This window comes from Chiloscyllium punctatum, chromosome 27, assembly GCF_047496795.1.
Source record: "Chiloscyllium punctatum isolate Juve2018m chromosome 27, sChiPun1.3, whole genome shotgun sequence".
Lineage (NCBI taxonomy): Eukaryota > Metazoa > Chordata > Chondrichthyes > Orectolobiformes > Hemiscylliidae > Chiloscyllium > Chiloscyllium punctatum.
This window is the reverse complement of record NC_092765.1, coordinates 11,485,008-11,509,399: the sequence shown is the minus strand read 5'-3', so window position 1 is coordinate 11,509,399 and position 24,392 is coordinate 11,485,008. Positions and strand designations below refer to the sequence as shown.

The 24,392-nt window shown below is 40.2% G+C and overlaps 2 protein-coding genes across 4 annotated transcripts in view; both read right to left on the bottom strand.

Annotated features, from left to right (window-relative positions):
* Positions 1-274: 274 nt before the first annotated feature.
* Positions 275-14,842, bottom strand: LOC140453417 (XK-related protein 8-like). Its single transcript, XM_072548070.1, has 3 exons — positions 14,514-14,842; positions 7,980-8,170; positions 275-3,291 (listed from the first exon to the last, which is right to left on the bottom strand). Exons 1-3 carry the CDS (start codon positions 14,840-14,842, stop codon positions 2,570-2,572), a joined length of 1,242 nt encoding a protein of 413 aa, XP_072404171.1. The 3' UTR covers positions 275-2,569.
* A 473-nt stretch (positions 14,843-15,315) lies between these two features.
* LOC140453416 (acid sphingomyelinase-like phosphodiesterase 3b) overlaps positions 15,316-24,392 on the bottom strand; it is a 67,166-nt gene continuing 58,089 nt past the window's right edge. For 2 of the 3 annotated variants that reach the window (XM_072548068.1, XM_072548067.1), the window contains exon 8: positions 18,723-23,880. In XM_072548068.1, the coding sequence (XP_072404169.1) occupies positions 23,515-23,880 (366 nt within the window). In that variant the 3' untranslated portion in view covers positions 18,723-23,514. Of the gene's footprint in view, positions 15,458-18,722; positions 23,881-24,392 lie in introns of those variants that run through there. The other variant, XM_072548069.1, reaches the window with a different exon arrangement.

The following is a 24,392-nucleotide window of genomic DNA, read 5'->3' as shown; positions in this document are numbered from 1 at the left end:
AATAAATAAAACTACAATATTTCAAGTGATAGGAAGTCACCCAGAGTTCCTAGAGAACTATTCAGAGAATCTAAGAGGATTTGTTCTAGCTTTCATTTTCAGTCTGTGCTGGGAACTCATTTGAGAATGAAGCAAGTATCAAGTTCCAAAGTGCTGAGAAGTCTTTCAATGTAGTTAACATGTAGTAAGCAGTGTTCCAAAGGAGAGGAATTTAAAATTATGACATTTTTGTTGAATAACAAGTCATTATTAATCCCAGACTGGATTGTTAGGATTCAGTCAGTGGAAACAAGTTTTTAATTTTTAAAAAACAGGAATTTAAGTTGCATCAGGTACAGTATAGCATTGGAAGGAAACTAAGTTAGGAGCATAATAATGAAGAAAGCGTTATCTACAGTTCCAGCAGATAAGTTAAAAACTGTTGTTTCTATTCAATCTCATATGCAAATACATACGTGAAAATAAGAACAGCTGACCTGTTGAGGTACCAAGTACAAATGAAGATGCAGCCTTCAGGGACAGCTGATATATTTACAGTCAATCCAGATTAAACACACAAAACTTTGCATTTCTTTCATGAATAATGAATTATAAGCAGTTCAAACTAAATCAGAATTACTGTTAATTTTAATACTTACATTTACCCTGAGAAATTGATAAAGTTTTAAACTAATGTAACTCTAAAACATTTCAATCTCTGCATTTGAGCTGCACGTACACGTTGTCAAATATCTAACTGCATATAATCACTATAAGTAGATGCAGTGGCCTTTTTGGGAAGATGGGATTTCATCTACATTTAGGTATACAGTATAGATATAAATGCATTCTTTAGAAGTGTATTGTTTACCACATATCATTTGCCCAAAGGAAATATTCCCATCCTCACACTTTATCTCTATTTGCACATAATACATTTGGTTATATATTAATGCTTCACTTGTCATATGTAAACTGGCTGATAACTTTTTCAGTCATACCAAACGTTTGTTGCATTCTCCAGATAAGATATACAATAACAACAACTTGCACAAAGAGCTCATAATCTTTTCCTGTTCGATCTCCCCTGTTCAGCATTCATTAACTGCTGTATTCTGCTATAAGCACTGTCTGTACATCATATTGGTAACATCATAGCCTAAACTGATTCCCCTAACCTCAACAGGCAGGGAACTGTTGCAATCAATGAAAACAACTCCCTCCCTGCACCAATTTTCCATCTCTAAACCTATAGTGTCATAGTCAGTTATTGTGCTGCTCATTAGTTCCTGGCAACAATCAACTGAGCTGACATAAGCAGGGCATTAAGCCTTGAACTTTCCCACTCTCATGGCTTTCATTTGGATCCATCCTGAGAAGCCTTAATGTCTTCCATTTCAGTTGCCTAACTTTGTGATTGATTATACAATTCAATCTCTGTATTTGTAATGATAAATTATGTAAATTTCTCTGCCGAACCATGATATACATAAAGAAGTTTTGAAACTTGTTTGTTTTTGACTGTATTTTATTCATTTTGAGTAGGTGAAGGCAGTAAAATTCAATCTAATTTTCTTTCTGTTATACAAGCTTACAATAGATGACATTTATTGTGGGAAAATTCAGCCAGAACTCCTGAGGCCAATTTGGATGTTCTCACTACTGCTCCAGCTAAGCTCAGCTAACTCAAAAATCTAACCTGGGAACAACAAAGAAGTAACTGAACAGGATTGCAGGACAAATGTAAGTTTAAGACATCCAGAAAGTCTTTGAAAATTTAACAAACTAGATAATACTGGACATGATTAAGGGGCACTGAATTAGGGGAACTATAACTTCTTGCATTGTAAAATAGTTCGAAGCAGAAAATAAATTAGAAGTTCAAAGCTATTTTATTTCTTTGAGGGAGTGACAGCAGATAACTGTGCCCCATAGATTGCTGTTCCAGAGTTGTTTCTGTTAGTTTCTGTATCAATATTATATATATAATGCTAGTGCAAGTAGTGTCCAAATTTGTCAATGATAGTAAAATAGGTATAGTGAATAATTTTGAGTAAAAAAAGAACCTGCCCAACGTTATTGACAAGCTGTTGTGATTGGTAATTCAGTCAGTAGGTAGACATTTGAAAAGCAGCAATTACATAATGTCAACACTTAAGGCAGATTATGGTTGAACAAAAGGAAACAGACATGGGAACAGGACAAAAAAATTGGTTTTAACTTATTGCTCATACAATTTAGCCCAATGACCTATAATTATAATTCCATTATAATTTCTACATAACTCAATAGATGAGGAAGAATTAACACCACCTTGAGTAATCATAGAGAAACTCCCCTTCATTGACTCATGGTTGGCATCTCCATTCCTAGATGCTAATTTTAAGCACATTAATTTAATAACACCCATTACGTAACCTGAGATTGGCAAGAGGGGAGAAAGTTGGAACAAAAATTATTTGAAGAATGACCTGCTCTTATTGTGCGCATTCTCCTTAGTGCATTTTGACCTGAAATATATGAGACATGAAATTTAATGGCGGAGAAAAAAACTTTTACATAAATTGACATTCAACAGAATACTGGACCTTTAGATTTTAGTTTCCTCCATATTTGAGCAGCGTCTGTTTCCCTCAGGTTTAGAAAAGTAAAAACAATTGGATAGAATTTGCATTCTCTTGTTTATCAAAGGTCTGCTCTCACAAATCGATCGGAATCCAACCTCTTGTAGAATGTCTGTTTCATCAGTTGTTAGCAAGTCTGCTGTGAGTGTAGGATGAAGATACTTGTAATAAGTACACTTTACAATCACTCCAAGAAAATATGATGATGATATTGCAATAAGGAGTGGGAGTGTGTAGGAGGCAGTTAAAACTGGATCTCTATAGATCCACCAAAATCCAACTAAAATCCCACAATCCACAGCCAAGAACGAGTGATAAATAATCTGTCTGATGATCGTTTTTCCCGCAGCAACGTTAAGCCAGGTGAAATACAAGATCACAGCTACTGCACCCCTGTAGAAAACTTCTTCAGGAATGTTGTTCATAAAGTCCGTGCCTTGCTGGCAAGTCCAAATAAACATTGGCAGGCATATAAGAGCAAAGTGCAAGAGGACATAGTGTTTGAATATGGTTGCAAACAGGGCGATGCTACAAATCCTAGGACAGATGAGTAGCAGGTTAAAGATAAAATAAATCAGCGCAGACTTGAAGTTAAGATGCATTTTGTCAGAGAGAGAGCTGCGCAGGGATTTGTGAAAGTCCAGGATGGCCCAGGCAATGGAAAGGAAAGACGCCACAATGGAGAAACCTGTGGAAATTGGAACAGTGTGAGGAAAATGATAAGAAGGGTTACCACATTATTTGGAGATGCTGGTGTTGGACTGGGGTGTACAAAGTTAAAAATCACACAACACCAGGTTAATGTCCAACAGGTTTAATTGGAAGCACACTAGATTTCGGAGCATCGCTCCTTCAGGACTACCACCTGATGAAAGAGCGACGTTCTGAAAGCTATTGTGCTTCCAATTAAACCTGTTGGACTTTAACCTGGTGTTGTGTGATTTTTAACTTTGTCCCACATTATTGGTTGCTTAAGCAATTTATTGAGTAGCAGAAATTCACCTGCCATATGTTGATTCACACAATAACACCTTTATGGGGATTAGGCTCATTTAACAAGACAGTAATTTATAAAATATTTGGCAATTACAACAAAATACTATGTCCAATTAAACTACTATTGTGCAGTTTCACTGTAAGTTGCCATTTCCAAATACTATTTTACTGGCCCTTAAAATGCTGTATATTTACTGAAGTTACAAATATCACAAAGATACAGAAAGCATCTTCATTTCAAATCGAGCAAGAGCAAAACTATACAAGGCCAAAATGATCACTTATTTTTAATCTAATAATTTGTTTCTTGATGCTGAAAGGTGGAGGTGAAGAGGTGAAATTAGCCAGGGAACCATGACCCAGTGACTTTTCTTGGAAAGCTTTGTGTATCATTTAATTAAATAAATGCAGCTGCAGGACAACAAAATCTTAACATTCAGTCCAAGAATCATTAACAAAATGAGGACTGATTTTTTTTTTTGCAAAGAAAATGACTGTTTTTTAATGCAATCTGCAATAGCTGTCCAACTGGGGAAGTTAAATAGCGATGGGATGATACTCCATACTCAAAAAGCATCTTGAAACATTGGACCCAATTTTAACTGTTTAAGTCAATGCGTTACCAGTGAGTTAAAATATCACCCTGTCTAAACTAATTCTGGATTCTGTCTGAAGGATCATCACTTGTAACAAGAACCAAGCTCCTGAAACAGTAACATCGATAATTGTGTGAAGTGGTAAAATGAGGGAAAGGGACACTTTATGAAATAGTTATGAAAACTGTGGGAATGCACTCGTGGTGCTGTTCTCTAGAAAAACTAACTTATAGCTAGTTTTAAATAGCTTTGTCTGTATTTTGTTTATCAAAACAAATCTGTATTGAACAGCTGCTGTCAGAAGCATGTATTTTTATGCAAGGAGCATTTGAAAGTTTAGAGTTACCATATAATTTAGTTAGCTGACCTCCTTCAAATGGAATGTGATTCCTCCACTTACACAGTCAGTAACATGAAATAAAATATATAAAGAGTGAAATATCTCTATTTAAGATAGTTTCTAAACAACCTGCTCAGAGATTGTAGGAGAAAATGAGGACTGCAGATGCTGGAGATCAGACCTGAAAATGTGTTGCTGGAAAAGCGCAGCAGGTCAGGCAGCATTCAAGGAGCAGGAGAATCGAAGTTTCGGGCATGAGCTCTTCTCCTGAAGAAGGGCTCATGCCTGAAACGTCGATTTTCCTGCTCCTTGAATGCTGCCTGACCTGCTGCACTTTTCCAGCAACACATTTTCTACTCAAGAGATTGTGTCATACACCTCTAGAACAGGTGGGTCTTGAACCTAGACTTCCTAGTTTTACAGGTAGGGATACTACCACTGCACGACAAAATTTCTATTTAACTGTGGAATCTTTAAATCTTCTCAACTGTTGTACTGTCATCAACCATAGTAAGTGGCTAATTGGAAATCTGATCAAAGCAGAAATGGTAACATAGTTATGTTACTGGATTAGAATCCATGTTCCTGGACTACTGTTCTGGAGACATGACTTCAAATCCCACAACTACTCACTAATGGGGAGGTGGTGCCCTAATAAACTCCAAGTCTAGGTTAATGTTGTGGGAACAAGGGTTCAAATCTCACCATGGTGAAGGTTGAATACAATGTAATCCAATGGCAACAATATGACCATTATTGTAAAAATGCATTTGGTTCACCAGGGGCAGGAAATCCACTGTTCTACATATGACTGCAGATCTACAGCAATGTGCTTGTCTCTTAATTGTGCCTCTGGCCTAATGAGAAACAAAACAGAAATTGCTGGTGTTATGGAGCAGACCAAACCCGCTGAAAATACATTTAGATAGCCTAGATCCTAACTTGTTCTTATTTTAAAGTAAAGTGTAAGGTGTTGCATTCCAGATGCAATTCAGTTGGTCAAGCTATTTCACTTTAAGCAAAATACACTTTATTTTTATACTATAGTTAAAAAAAAAGACAAAATAAAAATAAAAGAATTAGTTCAACTGTAGCTATTGAAATGCTTAACAAAATAATATATATGATATAATAATATATATAATATTAACTACTGCTAATTAACTGTTCGAATACAGTAATGTCACATAAACATATCCTGGGCAAAGGCAAATTCAGTAAAATAGATATCTTCACATGCAATTCTAGCAACAAGACGAGAACCCCAGCTTTTACCTATAATGGAGAGAGGAATAACAGCTTCCATACCCCTGCAATTGCTGAAAGCTAAAACAAAAATTCCTGGTTTTGTGAGAGTTTGACCCCACCCATTCAGGCTGTTTCTATTGTTTCAGCTTTAAAAAAAGAAAGGTGGTAAAGAAAGCCAGGGAACTATTGACTAGTGAGCCTGACATCAGTTGTGGGCAACTGTTCGAAGAGATCCTGAGGGACAGGATTTACATGTATTTGGAAAGGCAAGGACTAACTTGAGACAGTCAACATGGTTTTGTTAATGGAAAATCTTGTTTCACTAACTTGATTGAGTTTTTTGGAGAAGTAACAAAGAGGATTGATGAAGGTAGAGCAATGGACATGATCTACAAGGACTTCAGTAAGGCTTTCAGCAAGGTTCCACATGATAGACTGGTTAGTAAGGTTAGATCACATAGAATACAGGAAGAACTAGTCATTTGGATACAAAACTGGCTTGAAGGTAGGAGACAGAGGGTAGTGGTGGAGAGTTGCTTTTCAGACTGGAGGCCTGTGACAGCATTCTGCCACAAGGATCGGTGCTGGGTCCACTGCTTTTTGTCATTTATATAAATGATTTGGATGAGAAAATAAGAGGTTATAGAGAGTAGGATAACATCAAAATTGGAGGTGTAGTGGACAGTGAAGAAGGTTATCTCAGAATACAACGGGATCTTGATCAGATGGGCCAGAGGGCCGAGGATTGGCAGATGGAGTTTAGTTTAGATAAATATGAGGTGCTGTATTTTGGAAAGGCAAATCAGGGCAGGACTTATAAACTTAATGGTAAGATCCTGGGGACTATTGCTGAACAAAGAGACCTTGGAATGCAGTTTCATTATTCCTTCAAAGTAAAGTCACGGGTAGATAGGATAGTGAAGAAGGCATTTGGTATGTTTGTCTTTATTGTCTGTGCATTGAATACAGGAGCTGCGAGGTCATGCTGCGGCTGTACAGGATATTGGAAAGGTCACTTTACTGTATGCAATTCTGGTCTTTCTCCTATAGGAAGAATGTTATGAAACTTGAAAGGGTTCAGAAATGATTTACAAGGATGTTGCGAAAGGTCGAGGGTTTGGGAGAAGCTGAAAAGGCTGTGACTATTTTCCCTGGAGTGTCGGAGGCTGAGGGGATCTTATAGAAGTTTGTAAAATCATTAGGGGCATAAAAAGCGTGAATAGCCAAGGTCCTCTCGCCAGGGTAGGGAGTTCAAAACCAGAAGGCATAGGTTTAAGGGAAGAGAAGAATGTTTTAAAAGGGACCTAAGGAGCAACTTTTTCACACAAAGGCTAATGCGTGTATGGAATGCGCTGCCAGAGGAAGTGGTGAAGGCTGGTACAATTAAATCAATTAAAAGGCATCTGGATGGGTATATAGATAGGAAGGATTTAGAGGGATCCTGGCCAGATGCTGGCAAATGGGATTAGATTTTTTAGGATACTTGATTGGCATGGACAAGTTGGACCGAAGAGTCTGTTACTATACTGGATAGCTCTATGTCTCTAAACTTGATATTGAGAAGTTATTGGAAAATAAAGAAAACTTGATTATTTGCCAACTGTGCAATTAATAACCAATAACCAATAATTAATAAATAACTAAGTCAGTGAGATTTTTCCATTTGTGCCCTCGCTAACATCTTTCTTCTTGTGTATAAAAACACATTATATATTGTGAAACACAAACGATATATGCATGTCTCAAACAGAAGTTTATCGCCCTCCTGAGCTCCAAATTCATGGTAAAGAGATGTTAGTTTCCTTCTCAGCTAAAGCTGCTTTTATAGTTTTTACTTTATAATGTATACAACTGCCCTGACATTAGAATGGAGTTCCTCATTGAACAAAATGGTTTATTAAAGCTTTCTATCAGCTCTATTTCCTCTGCTGGCTTTCTTGAATACCTGAGTGGATGAAACTTGCTGAATCAAACTCGTATTAAAAGGTACATTTATACTAAGCTGCTGTTTAGAATAATTTATAACCTTAAATTTATTTGCATAACATAATGTTGTTGATGTGATCTTTGTTTTGCATATGATTACACTGTCTAATGTTCTTGTTCATACATATTTGCCTTCCTTTTATAACTTTGTTTCATGATACTATGATTGGATGACATTGTGACCTGCTTACGACAGTAGTTAACACTTACACTGGTGAAGCTTCATTTGGTTCTTCAACATCATGATATACAGCATCAGTGTGAGTTGAGGAGCACTTTCAAAAATACTCTCGAAGAGTCGTAGCATGCTGATATCACTGATCAGGTAAATAATATATTGCAGACCCACTGTGTCCCTTTCTTTGTGCATTCGGAACCCCACCTCCAGTGCTGTTATATACCTGATGGAACAAAGTGTAATTCATAAAGTAACACTATGGTGGATCTTGTACCTTCTGTTTTGTACACTTGAAGACTGCTATGGATGACAAAAGCAATTCTGCCCATCATGAGGCATCAATCTCAAAGCCTACATTTCCTTCTCACAGCACTAAACTATTTTGTATATGATTTCTGTACATTCACCTGTACCAATAAATCTGTCCCAGGTACTGACCATATTTTGTACGAAAACTACTTAACAAGAACAATAACTTAATACATTAAAGGTGCCTTATAAATGTGTAACATTTCACAACAACTTTGCAGGAACATACTAAACCAAAGTATAACACTGAGCTACACAAGTAGGTATTAGATAAGATGACCAAAAGCTTGCTCAAAGTGGAAGGTTTTAAACAGCAATCCTTCTTAATTTTCTTTTCTGCTACTCAAGCCTCCAAGATCCATGCAGGCACAACTTCCAGAAGTGGAAGTACATGCCACGATCGGGATGCTGACACTGATTGGTTGGTAAGTACTTGCATGGGAGCTGGTGGACCTATCGTAGTTCATAGTGATCACACATGTAGCAAGTGTTGGTTGCTTGGTAAGTCCAGCTTAGCACTGATGTGCATGCATCTGAGCTTCGACCTGTGACATATCAGGCAGGGGAAGAGATAATTGGACACTGTGTTTCAGGAGGCAGTCACACCCTGTAGGTTAAGTACTACAAATTTGGCCAGTGGTCAGAGATGTGAGGGTGCAACTATATGTGAGGCAGATAGAGGGATCCTGAATTTAGCATTGGAGGAGCCTCAGTTCTTGATCTTGTCCAACAGGTATGAAGTACTTGTTCACTGTGTGGATGAGGCAAAGGACTGTAGGGCAGATAGGCTAACTGACCACTGCCCTGTGGTACAGGAGGCCATGCAAGCATGGGGTTGCAAAAAGAACAGTAGTAATGGCAGGAAATTCTATAATTAGAGGTGCAGACAGCATCCTTTATAAGCAGGATTGAAAGTCTCACATGGTGCTTTACCTGCCTTGGGCCAAAGTAAGGGATATTGTGAGTTGGCTTGAAAGGATATATGTGTGGGAGGGGCAGGATCCAGTTGTTGCAGTTCATGTTGGCACTAACAACATAAGCAAGAGTAAGCAAGGGTTCCTGTTTGGGGAACATCAGGAATTAAGAACACAATTAAAAAAAGATTGGAGTGGAGTAGCAAAGAGGGGTTCCAGTTTATGGGGCACTGGCAACAGTATTAAAACAACAATGGACAGGTTGCATCTGGACCAGGATTCCAGTAGAAAGGCTAAATAAGGTGGTCACAAAGTTGTAAATGAGTTGAAAGGAGGTGAGGGCTCAAGAGAGATTATTAAAATTTCCAGAACAAGTAACAGGATATAAAGTACAGAAAGGGTCAGGAGGCTAACTTCTGACACGGCAGATGAGTGGACAACTATGAGAAGGGGTGCACTGAATGCAAGAATGAGGGTGTTGTATTTAAATGCATGCAGTATATGAAATAAGGTAAATGAGTTTATAGCATAGATTGAAATTGGCAGGTACCATGTTCGGGTATTAGAGAGACATGGCTTCAAGGGGATCAGGGCAGGGAACAAAATATCTGAGTATACGCATCCAATCAAAAGGATAGGTAAAGGTGGGAGGGTTGCCTTGTTAGTAAGAAATGAAATTAAATTGACAGAAAGAAGCAAGTATTGGGTCAGAAGTAATCGAATCTCTGTCGGTAGTGTTGAGGAACTGCAATGAAAAAGAGCTTGATATGATTTTTGCCCAGACCCTCTAGCAATAGTCATGATGTGGGGAAGAAAATAAATCACAAGGTAGAAAAGGTGCAAAAGAAAGTTACTAATACAATAATCATAGGTGACTTCAATATGCAGGTGGACTGGCAAAATGAGATCACAAGTGGATGCCTAGAAAAAGAATTTGTGGAATGTCTGCAAATGTTTTCTTGGAGCAGCTTGTGATAGAGCCAACTAAGAAACAGGCAATTCTGGATTTGGTGACATGGAATGAGGCAGACTTGATCAAGGAAGTTAAGTTGAAGGAGCCTATAGGAACCAGTGACCATAATATAATAGAATTCACCCTGCAGTTTGAGAGGGAGAAACTGGGATCAGATGTAACGGTTTTGCAGTTGAGTAAAAGTAACTATAAAGTCATGAATGAGGAGCTGGCTAGAATTGATTGGAAGAAGAACCTAGAGGGAAGACGGTGGAGCAGCAAAGGCAGGAGTTTCGGGAGGTAATTCAGGAGACACAGCAGAAATTCATCTCAGAAAGAAGAAACGTACTAAGGGGAGGAAGAGGCAACCATAGTTGAAAAGGGAAGTCAGGGATGGCATTAAAGCAAAAGAAAAAGCATGAAATATAAAAGATAAGAAAGAGGCAAGAGTGGGCATTGGACTGCTGGAGAAGTAGTAATGAGACACAAAGAAATGGCAGAGAAACTGAATGGGTACTTTGCAACAGACTTTACGGTGGAAAACATCACTAGCATATTAGAATTTCAACAGAGTCTGGGACAGAGGTGAGTGTCATGACCATCACTAAGGAGAAGGTGCTGGGAAAGCATAACGGTTTGAAGCTGGATAAATCACCCAGACCAGGTGGACTACACCCCAGCATTCTGAAGGAGACAGCTGAAGAGATTAGAGAGACATTGGGGATGATTTTTCAGGAACCACTGGAGGCAGACAGGTTCTCAGAGGACTGGAAAACGGCTATTGTAAGACCTGTTAAGAAGGGTGGGAGGCAGAAAATGGAAAAATCATACACCAATTAGACTGGCCTCAGTCGTCGGCAAGATTTGAGAGTCAATTATTAAGGATGAGATTGTGGAGTACTTGGAAGTGCGTGGTAAAACAGAGCTGAATCAGATTGGTTTTGTCAAGGGGTGGTCTTTTACTTTTCCAAATGCACCATGGAAAGCATTCTATCTGGATGCATAACAGCTTGGCACAGCAACTGCTCTGCCCAGGACTGTAAGAAACCACAGAAAGTTGTGTGCACAACTTAGACCATCATGGAAGCCAACCTCCCATCCAAGGACTTCATTTCTTTGAGAAGATGACCAAACAGGTGGATGAGGATAAAGCAGTTGATGTGGTATATATGGATTTCAGTAAGGCGTTTGATAAGGATCCCCCCGGTAGCTACTGCACAAGATACGGAGGCATAGGATTGAGGGTAATTTAGCAGTTTGGTTAAGAAATTGACTAGCTGAAAGAAGACAAAGAGTGGTGGTTGATGGGAAATGTTCATCTTGGAGTTCAGTTACTAGTGGTGTACCGCAAGGATCTGTTTTGGGGCCAGTGCCGTTTATCATTTTTATAAATGACCTGGATGAGGGAGTAGAAGGATGGGTTAGTAAATTTGCAAATGACACTAAGGTCAGTAGAGTTGTGGATAGTGCTGAAGAATGCTGTAGGTTACAGAGGAACATTGCTAAGCTTTGAGAGGTGACTTAATTGACACATTTAAGATAATCAGAGGGTTGGATAGGATGGACAGTGAGAGCTTTTTTCCTCAAATGTGATGGCTAGCACAATGGGACATAGCTTTAAATTGAGGGGTGATAGATATAGGACAGATGTCAGAGGTAGTTTCTTTACTCAGACAGTAGTATCGGCATGGAACAGCCTGCCTGTGACAATAGTAGACTCGCCAACTTTCAGGGCATTGAAATGGTCATTGGATAAACATATGGATGAAAATGGAATAGTGTAGGTTAGATGGACTGTGGTCAGCAAAGTCTTAGAAAGAATTCTGAGGGATAGGATTTATGACTATTTGGAAAAGCATAGCGTGATTAAAGGCAGTCAGCATGGCTTTGTGGACGGCAGGTCATGCCTCACAAATCTTATTGACTTCTTCGAGAAGTGACAAGACAGATCGACGATGGTCGAGCAGTGGATGTGGTGTATATGAACTTCAGCAAGGCATTTGATAAGGTTCCCCATGGTAGGGTCATTCATAAAGTCAGGAAGTATGGGATACAGGGAGATTTGGCTATCTGGATTCAGAATTGGTTGGCTGACAGAAGGCAGAGTGGTTGTAGATGGAAAGTATTCTGCTTGGAGATCAGTGTTGAGTGGGGTCCCACAGGGCTCTGTTCTTGGGCTCTGCTTTGTAGTTTTTATAAATGACTTGGATGAGGAGGTTGAGGGGTGGATTAGTAAATTTGCAGATGACACAAAGGTTGGAGGTGACGTCGATAGTATCGAGGGCTATTGCAGGCTGCAGCACAACATAGACAGGATGTAGAGCCGGGCTGAGAAATGGCAAATGGAGTTCAACCTGGATAAAAGTGATGCATTTTGGAAGGTCAAACTCAAATGCTGAATACAGGATTAAAGACAGGATTCTTGGCAGTGTGGAGAAACAGAGGGATTTTGGTGTTCAAGTACATAGATCCCTCAAAGTTGCCACCCAAGTGGATAGGTATGTTCAGAAAGCATATGGTGTTTTGGCTTTCATTATCAGGGGGATAGAGTTTCAGAGCCGTGCAGTTTTGCTACAGCTCTACAAGTCCCTGGTGAGGCCACACTTGGACTATTGTGTCCAGTTCTGGTCTCCCTACTATAGGAAAGATACAGAGGCTTTGGAAAGGATGCAAAAAAGGTTTACCAGAATGCTGCGTGGACTGGAGGGCTTGTCTTATGAAGAGACATCGACTAAACTGGGACTTTTCTGTCTGAAGAGAAGGAGGAAGAGAGGTGACCTGATCGAGATATACAAAGTAATGAGAGGCATGGGTAGAGTCAGTAGCCAGAGACTTATCCCCAGATAAGTCTCCAGACTTATCTCCAGAACTGTGCACATTATATATTAATCAACCGGATGAAGGAACTCAGGGCCTTGTTGCTACATTTGCAGATGACACAAAAATAGGTGGAAGAACAGGTCTTATTGATTAAGCAGAAAGGCTGCAGAAGGAGTTGGCCAAGAGAGGAGAATGGGCAAAGAAGCGGCAGATGGAATACAATGTGGGAAAATGTGAGGTTATGCACTTTGGCGGGAAGAATAGAGGCATAAACTATTTTCTAAATGGGGACAGACATTGGAAATCTGAAGAACAAAGGGACTTAGGAGTCCAAGTTCAGGATTCTCTTAAGGCTAACATGCAGGTTCAGTTGGCAGTTGGGAAGCAAATGCAGTGTTAGAATTCATTTTGAGAGGGCGAGAATAAAAGATGCAATTGAAACTGTATCAGGCTCTGGTCAGAGTGAATTTAGAATATTGGGTCCCATATCTAAGGAAGAATAGGGCCTTGGAAAGAGTTCCAAGGAAGTTTACAAGAATGACCTTGGGAATGATGGCTTTGTCATGGAGAGTGGTTGAGGACTCTGGGTATGAACTTGATGAGTTTAGGAGGATGAGGGGAGGATCTCACTGAAACTTACAAAACACTGAGAGGCCTGGATACATGTTAACACCAGTAGGACAGACAAGGACTTGAGGCCACCTCCTCATAATGAAGGAATTTCTTCAGCCAGACAGTAGTGAATCTGTGGAGACCAAGTTTTCTGGTGTATTTAAGAAAGAGATAGATTGGTTTGTGATTATTAAGGAGTCAGGGGTTATAGGGAGAATCAGGAGAATAGGATTGAGAAACATATCGACCATGATTGAATAGCAGAGCAGACACAATGGGCCAAATGGCCTAATTCTGCTCCTATGTCATATGGACACAGTTGCTATGACACACCTTTGCAGTAGGTGAGACTTGAACCCAGGCGTCCTGACAGTAGCACTGCATTACCCTGCAAGAGACCCCCAAAATGACAATTAGGATTATTTTAAGGAACTTGTTCAGATACACCATGACACACCTCTTGTGGCTGCCAGGTATACCACAGGAGTCCTCAGGTGTAAACATCCAGGGATGTCATATTCACTGTGGCTGAAACTGTGTCTCAGTATTCCAGCCCCATGGGGAGCTGACAGAAGTGCACTCCAACTGCTGCTGCTGCATCAAAGGTAATGGAAATCTTACAAAGACTATTGGTTACAGCTTGCCAGAGCAGGGAACTCGCCAGGGACTAGAACAAATTTGTGACCACCCAATTCTTCTCGGTCCCCCTGAGCGGGACAGCCGGATGTCCTTCAGTGGGTCTCAAATCTTCCATCCACCCCAGCCACTTGCTCCCCTCTTTCTGCTTATCAAATCCTGTCTTTCACCATATCTCGCTTTCTCCCTGTCCTGTTCGTATTTCACCGTTGTTCAGCTTTTTTTTTCCTTCTCCTTCATCTTTTTGCAACATTTTACTGCTGCTCTAAGCAGCAACCATATCTGCTCTGTCATGAGGTTTCTCCGTCCTATCTATTACTGACCTGACCAGGAATCCCAGCTGCAGTCCGTGTAATAGCCGCAGGGCACCATCCCCGACCGTGGTCTTGAAGGGCGGAAGGAGTCCGGAATTGGAAAGGCTCTTCAGCTGCTCTCGATCGCCGGCAAACCAGCACCAGCTGAACATCTGAACGACCACTGAGCAAAACAGCACCACAAGTAACACGGCACCAGCCCAGAAATAATCTCCTGCCTCGAAGAAAGAGGCCACCACCCAGACATCAGTCCCCAGATCGAAGAGAAAAGTGGCCAGCCCGAGGCAGATGAAGATCAGATCGTGCAGCGAGAAACGAAGCTCATCGCCCGAGCCCATCGATGCAACAAAAGAGTGGAGGGCTCGGTCGTTTACTTTAGAACTGATCGCTTACTTGGAACTTCGAAACTTTTGGTTCCGCTTTGGGTTGTTGCTGCTGTCGACTCAATCCTCATCTTCAGCAAGGCACACTGTTTCATTTTACTGAAGTCTAGCTGCGTTCAATTGTAAGGTTTCAAAGGATTTTTAATTCCTGACGCTGTAGTGTAACTTATTAAAAACAAACAAATATGGGGAGGAAATGAAATCAGGCAAGAGGGAACAAAACTTTTATATTTTTCAGTGGCACCCTCTAGTGTTTCTTCCCTCAGTCCACGTCAGATTCTTGCTCTGACACTGGTTGATCTCACTAAACTAGAAAGAAAATACTGTGGATGCAGAACATCAGAATTTTTGTTTATTCACTGGAAATGGATATAACGAGCTGACATATACTTCTCTGTGAAAATTGCATCCAATTAGTATCTCAATGTTAAACCTGCAGGTTTTCCATTTAGCGTCTGGGAATGTCAAATCATACTAACTAAAAATTAGAGCCAAAATAACCTTCCATGTTCTTTTTCTTGGGGGTGGTAAATGGGATCCGTCAATGTGTTTGTTCATAGTCACCACCTCCTGAGAAAAAGAGGAGGAAATGACATCACCATATGAAATGATGTCACCACAGGAAATGACATCACCAACCAAGGAATCTCAAACATATAAATAGAAAATGAGCTACACAACCAGTGCTTCATTTGGAGGCTCACTGAAGATGTTACTTAGTATGGTAATGAAACATCCAAAAACAAACCTTCCAGCTTAGTGAGCAAACTTACATCCATCCACTTATAGAAGGGGGAAGCTGTGACCTAGGTATCAGAGTTTAGAGATTAGTTTGTTTTTAAATTATGGTGTTGAAGGCAGAACTGTAGTCAATACATACAATCATAACATTTTTTGAGAGGTGTCTTAGGCTGTGATGCTGAGTGAGAGAGGGTGTTCTCCCGCCAACTATTTTATATTTCAAATTAGAAAATGGATCTGGTGGTCAGGCTACAGGTGTGGATTTAGGTGTGGGGGAACCGGAGTCCCGCTTCAGGGTGGTTTACTATCGCACCCAGGGCCCTTTAACCCTGCCAGGATTGGTAGGGTTTCCCCAATTGGGCTGCCAGGAGTTTATCTTCAGGCAGCTAAAATGTCCAACACTCTGTTTCTCTTTATTGGTCACGTGGCTCTCACCAAATTGTGTCAGCCTTCATGGGAGGTCATTGGGAAGACAGACCTGCTGGCTTATCCCATTACCCTCCTTCTGCAAAAATAGCTGAAAGGGACTCTGGTCAGCGAGAACAATTCTCACTCTCACCCACCTCCAATCTTGGCCTCAATCCAGCCCTTGAATTTCCAGTTTTGTTTTACACCAGTATTTGCTGATTTAGTTTATCACTGATGTAGGCTGAAGGGAAATTGGGTTTTTACTCTTCAGAAAATGTAGGTCTCCTCAAGGGCTCAGCGATTGATTTCTTTTTGTCTTGATAGGTGACCTATTTTTAAAACTTTTGTTGGAATAATTTATTTATGTGAACCATGCATTATGTTACTGGAACTGTTTTCAGTGGCTAAAACAATATTGGGAATTTGACTTCTATTTAAGGATCTTTTAAATTCATTTTGTTTGCCTTTAGAATATTTGTTGAGGGGGTGCAAAGCCTTGATGTTGTTTTATTATCAATAACAGTAAAAAGTTAGGGCCCAAAAATTAAAGGTTTTGGAGAAAATCTGTCTTTTTTTTGTATCATGAATGGATGTAAATGTGCTCATGTTCCAACAGAAAAATATATTTCCATGTTGGCAAGTGTCATGTTAACAAATGAAATCTGTAGTTAAAGAAGTACGTGTCCATTTTGAAGCACAGGTGATTTTAAAGCTTTTTTGACAAAACATTTTTCAAAGATTTTTCTATATTTTCAATTAATTTTATACATTATATGCAGTGTATCCATCTTGTAAACAGCATGTTATCAAAACTTTTCAGATAAACTTCATTTTGTACATTTTTGTTTCCGAATGTATCGTCATATCATAACCCTTAGTCAGATACAGATCCAACATTCCAAATTTGGCTGGCAAAACTGTATGATGCAGCATTTAATTCAAAACTATTTCTTTGTCCCAGTATCTACTCTTGCCTCTCCTCAGGACATTTGTATGTATGTCACCAGATTTCCTCACTTCTATAATACTACTGATAATAGGGTGGGGTTGGTTGAGTAAAAATTAAACACATGAAAGATTAGGTTTTTTTTAGGGGTGACTCAGTTTGCTAATTATTGCTGTGTTGATTTCCATTCACAATCTCAGTGAGAATGCAGCTAATGTCAGCCTATGATAAGACAATAACTTTGAGATTTAGGTTAACAATTAGGTATTAGACATATGAATAACAGAAGACACAACCTCTAACTTTCAATACCTGTGTTTTTCATCGTCAACATTTCAGGGTGATCAGTGACCAAGAGGTTTAACTGGCCAATGTGAATAGGATACAATCTGGATATTTCACCATGCTGCTACTTTCTCTTGTTCACAGAATTTGGGCTGTTTGGAGGTGGCGGAAATGTCGGCGGATGATTTGGTTTATGCGAAGGTTGGGAGGGTGGAAGGTGAGCACCAGGGGCGTTCTGTCCTTGTTACGGTTGGAGGGGTGGTGTCTGAGGGCGGAGGTGCGGGATGTAGACAAGATGCGTTGGAGGGCATCTTTAACCACGTGGGAAAGGAAATTGCGGTCTCTAAAGAAGGAGGCCATCTGATGTGTTCTGTGGTGGAACTGGTCCTCCTGGGAGCAGATCCGGCGGAGGCGGAGGAATCGGGAATACGGGATGGCATTTTTGCAAGAGGTAGAGTGGGAAGAGGTGTAATCCAGTTAGCTGTGGGAGTCGGTGGGTTTGTAAAAAATGTCAGCGTCAAGTCGGTCGTCATTAATGGAGATGGAGAGGTCCAGGAAGGGGAGGGTGGTGTCAGAGGTGGAATGGAGATGGAGAGGTCCAGGTAAGGCATTTGATAAGGTTCCCCATGATAGGCTTATGCGGAAAGTCAGGAGGCATGGGATAGAGGGAAATTTGGCCAGTTGGATAGAAAACTGGCTAACCGGTCAAAGTCAGAGAGTGGTAGTAGATGGTAAATATTCAGCCTGGAGCCCAGTTACAAGTGAAGTTCCGTAGGGATCAGTTCTGGGTCCACTGCTGTTTGTAATTTTTATTAATGACTTGGAAGAGGGAGTCGAAGGGTACGTCAGTAAATTTGCAGACGAAACGAAGATTGGTGGTGTTGTGGATAGTGAGGAGGGCTGTTGTCGGCTGCAAAGGGACTTAGATATGATGCAGAGCTGGGCTGAGGAGTGGCAGATGGAGTTCAACCCTGTCAAGTGTGAGGTTGTCCATTTTGGAAGGACAAATAAGAATGCGGAATACAGGGTTAATGGTAGGGTTCTTAGTAAGGTAGAGGAGCAGAGGGATCTTGGGGTCTATGTTCATAGATCTTTGAAAGTTGCCATTCAGGTGGATAGAGCTTGTATGAAGGCCTATGGTGTATTAGCGTTCATTAGCAGAGGGATTGAATTCAAGAGTTGTGAAGTGATGTTGCAGCTGTACAGGACCTTGGTAAGGCCACATTTGAAGTACTGTTCTGTCACCTCACTTTAGGAAAGATGTGGAAGCTTTGAAGAGGGTGCAGAGAAGATTTACCAGGATGTTGCCTGGAATGGAGACTAGGTCGTACGAGGATAGGTTGAGAGTGCTAGGCCTTTTCTCATTGGAACGGCGAAGGATGAGGGGTGACTTGATAGAGGTTTATAAGATGATCAGAGGAATAGATAGAGTAGACAGTCAGAAACTTTTTCCCCGGGTACAACAGAGTGTTACAAGGGGACATAAATTTAAGGTGAAGGGTGGAAGGTATGGGGGGGATGTCAGGGGTAGGTTCTTTACCCAGAGAGTGGTGGGGGCATGGAATGCGCTGCCTGTAGGAGTGGCAGAGTCAGAATCATTGGTGACGTTTAAGCGGCAATTGGATAGGTACATGGATGGGTGCTTAAGCTAGGACAAATGTTTGGCACAACATCGTGGGCCAAAGGGCCTGTTCTGTGCTGTATTGTTCTATGTTCTATGGCAATATACTGCTGCTACTTTGCATCAGTGGAGAGAGTGAATGTTGAAGGTTGTAGCTGGGGTGCCAATCAAATGGGCTGCTTTATCCTGGATTGTGTAGAGCTTCAGAAGTATTGTTGAAACTACATCCATCCAGTTAAGTGAAGAGTCTTCTGTCCCGCTAATGACATGTGCCTTACTGATGATGGACAGAAGACAAGTTATTTTCTGCAGAGTTTATTTCACTGGTCTAATTTAGTGTGGGGTCAATATTATACTCCAGAATGTTTACAGGGTAATATTTTTAAGGGGTCAGGTTATTGAATCTGCCTTTTTAGCAATTTCATCTGTAGATGAATAGTAATTCAGGCAGTTGATGATTTCTCCAAAATAATCGTAGGTAGAAGACAGAGGGTGGTGGTGAAGGGTTGCTTTTCAAACCTGGAGGTCTGTAACAGTGGAATGCCACAAGGATCGATGCTGAGTTCACTGTTTTTCGTCACTTATGTAACTGATTTCGATCTAAACAAAGGAGGTATGGTCAGTAAGTTTGCACATGGCACCAAAATTGGAAGTGTAGTGGACAGCAGAAAAGGTTACCCCAGAGTACTATTAGATTAGATTAGGTTACATTACAGTGTGGAAACAGGCCCTTCGGCCCAACAAGTCCACACCGACCCGCCGAAGCGCAACCCACCCATACCCCTTCATTTACCCCTTACCCAACACTATGGGCAATTTAGCATGACCAATTCACCTGACTTGCACAGCTTTGGACTGTGGGAGGAAACCGGAGCACCTGGAGGAAACCCACGCAGACACGGGGAGAACGTGCAAACTCCACGTGATCTTGATCAGATATACCAGTGGGCCAAGGAGCGATAGGTGGAGTTTAATTTAGATAAACAAGAGGTGCTGCATTTTGGAAAGGCAAATCAGGGCAGAACTTATACACTTAATGGTAAGGTCTTGGGGAGTGTTTCTGAACAAAGAGACCTTGAAGTGCAGGTTCATAGTTCCTTGAAAATAGAGTCGCACGTAGACAGGATAGTGAAGAAGGTGTTTGGTATGTGTACCTTTATTGATCAGTGCATTGAGTACAGGAGTTGGGAGATCATGTTGTGGCTGTATCGGACATTGTTTAGGCCTTAACTGCAATAATGAGTGAATTTCTGATCTCCCTGCTTAGGAAGGATGTTGTGGAACTTGAAAGTGTTCAGAAAAGATTTACAAGGATATTGCTAGGGTTGGAGGGTTTGAGTTATAGGGAGAGGCTGAATAGACTCTGGCTACTTTCCCTGAATTGTCAGAGGCTGAAGTTATAGAGTTTTATAAAATCATAAGAGGCATGGATAGGATAAATAGACAAGGTCTTTTCCTTGGGATGCGGGAGTCCAAAACTAGACGGCATAGGTTTAAGGTGAGGGGAGAAAATTTAAAAGGGACCTACGGGGCAACTTTTTCATGCAAAGGGTGGTGGTGCATGTATGGAATGAGCTGCCAGAGGAGGCTGGTAAAATTACAACATTTAAAAGGCTTCTGAATGAGTATATGAATAGGAAGGGTTTGGAGGGATATGGGCCAAATGCTGGAAAATGGGATGAGGTTTATTTAGAATATTTGGTCAGCATGGACGAGTTGGAGGGAAGGCTCTGCTTCTGTACTGTATATCTAAATAAAAACCAATCGCTATGCAACCCCTGGATATTTAGAACTCAAACACTGGAGCCAGTGTGTTCAAAATGGCATATTTACGAGTCAAAGAGCAGCAATAGATGAACAGTGGACATTTATTTGGCCAGTGACATCGCATGAAAAAATAGATAAAAATAAATCTGAGCTGCTCATGTTTAAATCTGATCTCAGTCTGGAATGAGGGGCATCATCTCGATGTGTCGTCAACTACTTAAGACTGAGAAGAGAAATCACTTCCCTCAGAGAAAATTGAGAATCTTTGAAATTCTTAATTCGAAAGTGCTTTGGATACTTTGCTCTTAATGCATGCAGGATAAAATTGATGGATGTATATGGATAGGGAGGGAATGTGGAATCAAGATCGAGATTAGGATTTCATAATTTAGATTTAATCCTGTTTGCTACCTTTCGATTGGATGATATTGTCACTTTTGACCTGGTCATTTGATGATTTGGCATCTCTTTAGCAGAAATCCATTCATCTAATGCCTATTTGGTACTTAATAAAAACGAAATAATTGAGGATGCTGGAAATCAGAAACAAAAACAGAAATTGCTAGAAAACTCAGCAGTATTGGAAGTAGTTATGAACTGTTCTGAAGAAGAGTTACTGGACCCAAAATGTTGACTCTAATTCTCTCCACAGATGCTGCCAAACCTATTGAGTTTTCTAGAAATTTCTGTTTTTGTTCCTATTTTGTACTTCTTTGCTTCACTCATCATACCCTTACTTTACCATAAAGTAGATTCTCTATTGTCTTGAATAGGATGACTCAGCATCCATGTGATGAGTTTAACCACCAGCATCGGTAACATTCCAGTCACAAACTGACTATGTACAGCAGCGATGTGTAACTCGAACATAAGTTTCAAGGCATTGATTAACATTCAAGTTCTTTACATTTACTCCAGCAAAATCTATTCTGAATCTGAAGTCATTACAGATTTTTAGGCAGTTTGTGGAGTAACTGTGAGAAATTGCATAGGCAATTTACCAGAATGGTTCCATAAATGAGAGATTTTAGCTGCAAGATTAGATTGGAAAAGTTCAGATTGTCTTCTTTGGACAATGAAGATTGTAGACTGATCTGTTAGAAATGTTCCAGATTATGACAAGTTTACAAGAAAGGTTGTTGCCAGTAGTTACTAGAGAACACTGCTTTTAGATTTTAAAGAGCTACAGTTGTTTGTGAGGAATAACTTCTGAATTTTTCTTTGTTACAGAACCATATTGGTAGGCTTTAAAATTATGTTTTTAACACACCATCAAGGAATTGTTAAGGGTTAATTGGACATGACAATGAGCAACTGAAATAAAATGAGAAAATACTGGAAAACAGGTCCAATGTGATCACAGGAGTATCGATGTTTCGGGCATAAGCCCTTCATAATCATTCCTGATGAAGGGCTTATGCCTGAAACATCGATTCTCCTGCTCCTCAGATGCTGCCTGACCTCTTGTGCTTTTCCAGCACCACACTGTCGACTCTGATCTCCAGCATCTGCAGTCCTCACTTTCTTCCAATGTGATCACAGCCTGTTTTGACTGAAGAATAGTTATGTGGTACAAACTTGTCAGTGGGAACTGTCTTGAAGATCTGTTAAACAGGGCTACCTGGACATGTTGTTTCAGCATAATAGAATTCTGGAAAAGTCCTGAAAGTACCATGGGATGATGATACAAAATGTAATAGTGTTCACATTACGGACTTTGCCCTATTCAGGAGATTCATCATGGACCAAGATTGTGAATGGCACCAAGAACCTTGAGTTCTCCAGACCAGCCATCATAAAGTGGGCAGGGAGCAATGAGCCTCATTGTTCAGCATGTCTGAAGTCGTTTCAGCACTCATTAGATGGCATGTGTTTCTAATATATTCATCACTGCTTAATATATATTATTTATAAAACCACTAATGAACTTGTTAATTAGTATCATCCTACTGAACCCACGGTCGAAACAGGACAAGAGCAAATGCAAAAAACATACTGGCTATGAGAAAAATAGGAATGGAGCCAATTACTTTTGAAAAGACATTTGTGACTTAAGGGAAATAGGCCTGCAGGGTTACCAAAATAAAACAGGGGAATGAGAGTGACTGAATTTCTCTGTAGACAGCCAACATGCTCTTAATGAGATGAATTGTCATTGTCAGTGCTGTAATGATTCGGACTCCATTTACATATTTTCTAATCATCCTGTTTAGATATTATTACACATTTGTGGATCAGATAGGACTGGAACCCAGACCTCCTGTTTCAAAGGTAGGAACACTGCCACTACACCATTAGAGTCACGAGATCAAAGATAGATATTTTCTAATCAAACTGGTACAGAAATATTATTAAACATCTCTGGAGCTGGTAAGATTTAAATCCAGACCTCCTGGTTTAGAAGGACACGCCCACTGGCCCACAAGAGTCATCCCAGGCTCACACTTTGTTTTTCTAATCAACCTGTCTAGAGATGTTACTAAACACCTCTGGAGCAGGTGGGACTTGAACCAAAGCCTACCAGGTGTAGGGGTAGCAATATCACTGCACCACAGAACACCCCTCTTTAGATCACAATTAATGCCACGTAATTGGTTGTTTTTACATGTATGCATGGAGATTATTTTCAGCATGGAATGGCTGCGTAGATGCAAGTTAGTTGCATTTCTTCTCTTCTCGATTACCTTTAGCTGCATAATTGTGCACAAAGTGAAAGGAATAAAAGGGTTGGTTGAGTTTAACAAAGACCCAATCCAGATCAATCATACATGCAGCATAATTATAGTCAGTCAGCGATTATCTGTTGAACAATGCCTATGATTTTCATACTTTGCCACATTTCTACAGACCTGGTATATGCTAGAATTGGAGGAGCACAATGGAAAGCAACAGAAAAGAAATAATAGGCACTTGTGCAGTAAGAGCCGAAGACGAGCTCTCTCTTTTCACACATTCTTCATATTTAGCAAAGTCAACTTCCTTGATTGCACAAATCTGATCAATTCTGCAGTTCATGTCACATTTAGCTAAATCATAGTTTACCGAATTAAGTTTATAATATTTTTGTAGATAGTCGTTTTCATGGTATAACTTATCCAGTACTGTTTGCATTGACTTAACTGTACCATCTGGAACCTTAAATGCCTCTGTTAAACGATATTCCAATTGCCACAGTGGAGCTATTGCATTCGCATAGCTTAAATTGAAGAAATATGTCACTACATCCTAAAGAAAAATCAATAGTTATTACAGTTGTGGTAAACATACCATGAATTAATGACAATCATCATAAATCAATTACAGCAGGTGACTAAAGGTCATAAATAATTAAAAAGTTGACGATGTGGGATTGACAGTGTTTTGACAGTGAGTAGTCAGCATTTGTTGTCATTGCCCTTCTGAATTGGATTGCAATTTTGGATTTAGTGCAAACAAAAATTATAGAGTTGTGAAATAATTGTAGTACAGAAGGGAGGCCACTCAGCAGGTCATGTCAGTACCGGCTGTAAACACTTCCACATGTTTCCCTGAGCACTGCAATTTTTATTTCTCTTCTGTCAATTATCTAGTTTCCTTTGAAAGCATCAATTAAAATCTGTCTTCACCAAATCTCAGGCAGAGTGCTCTACCCACTTGCTGCATAAAAATGCTTTTCTTTATATGACCATTGCTTCTTTTGTTAATCACCTAAATCATTGCATCTGTTCCTTGACGCTTCCACTAATAGGAACAGCTTC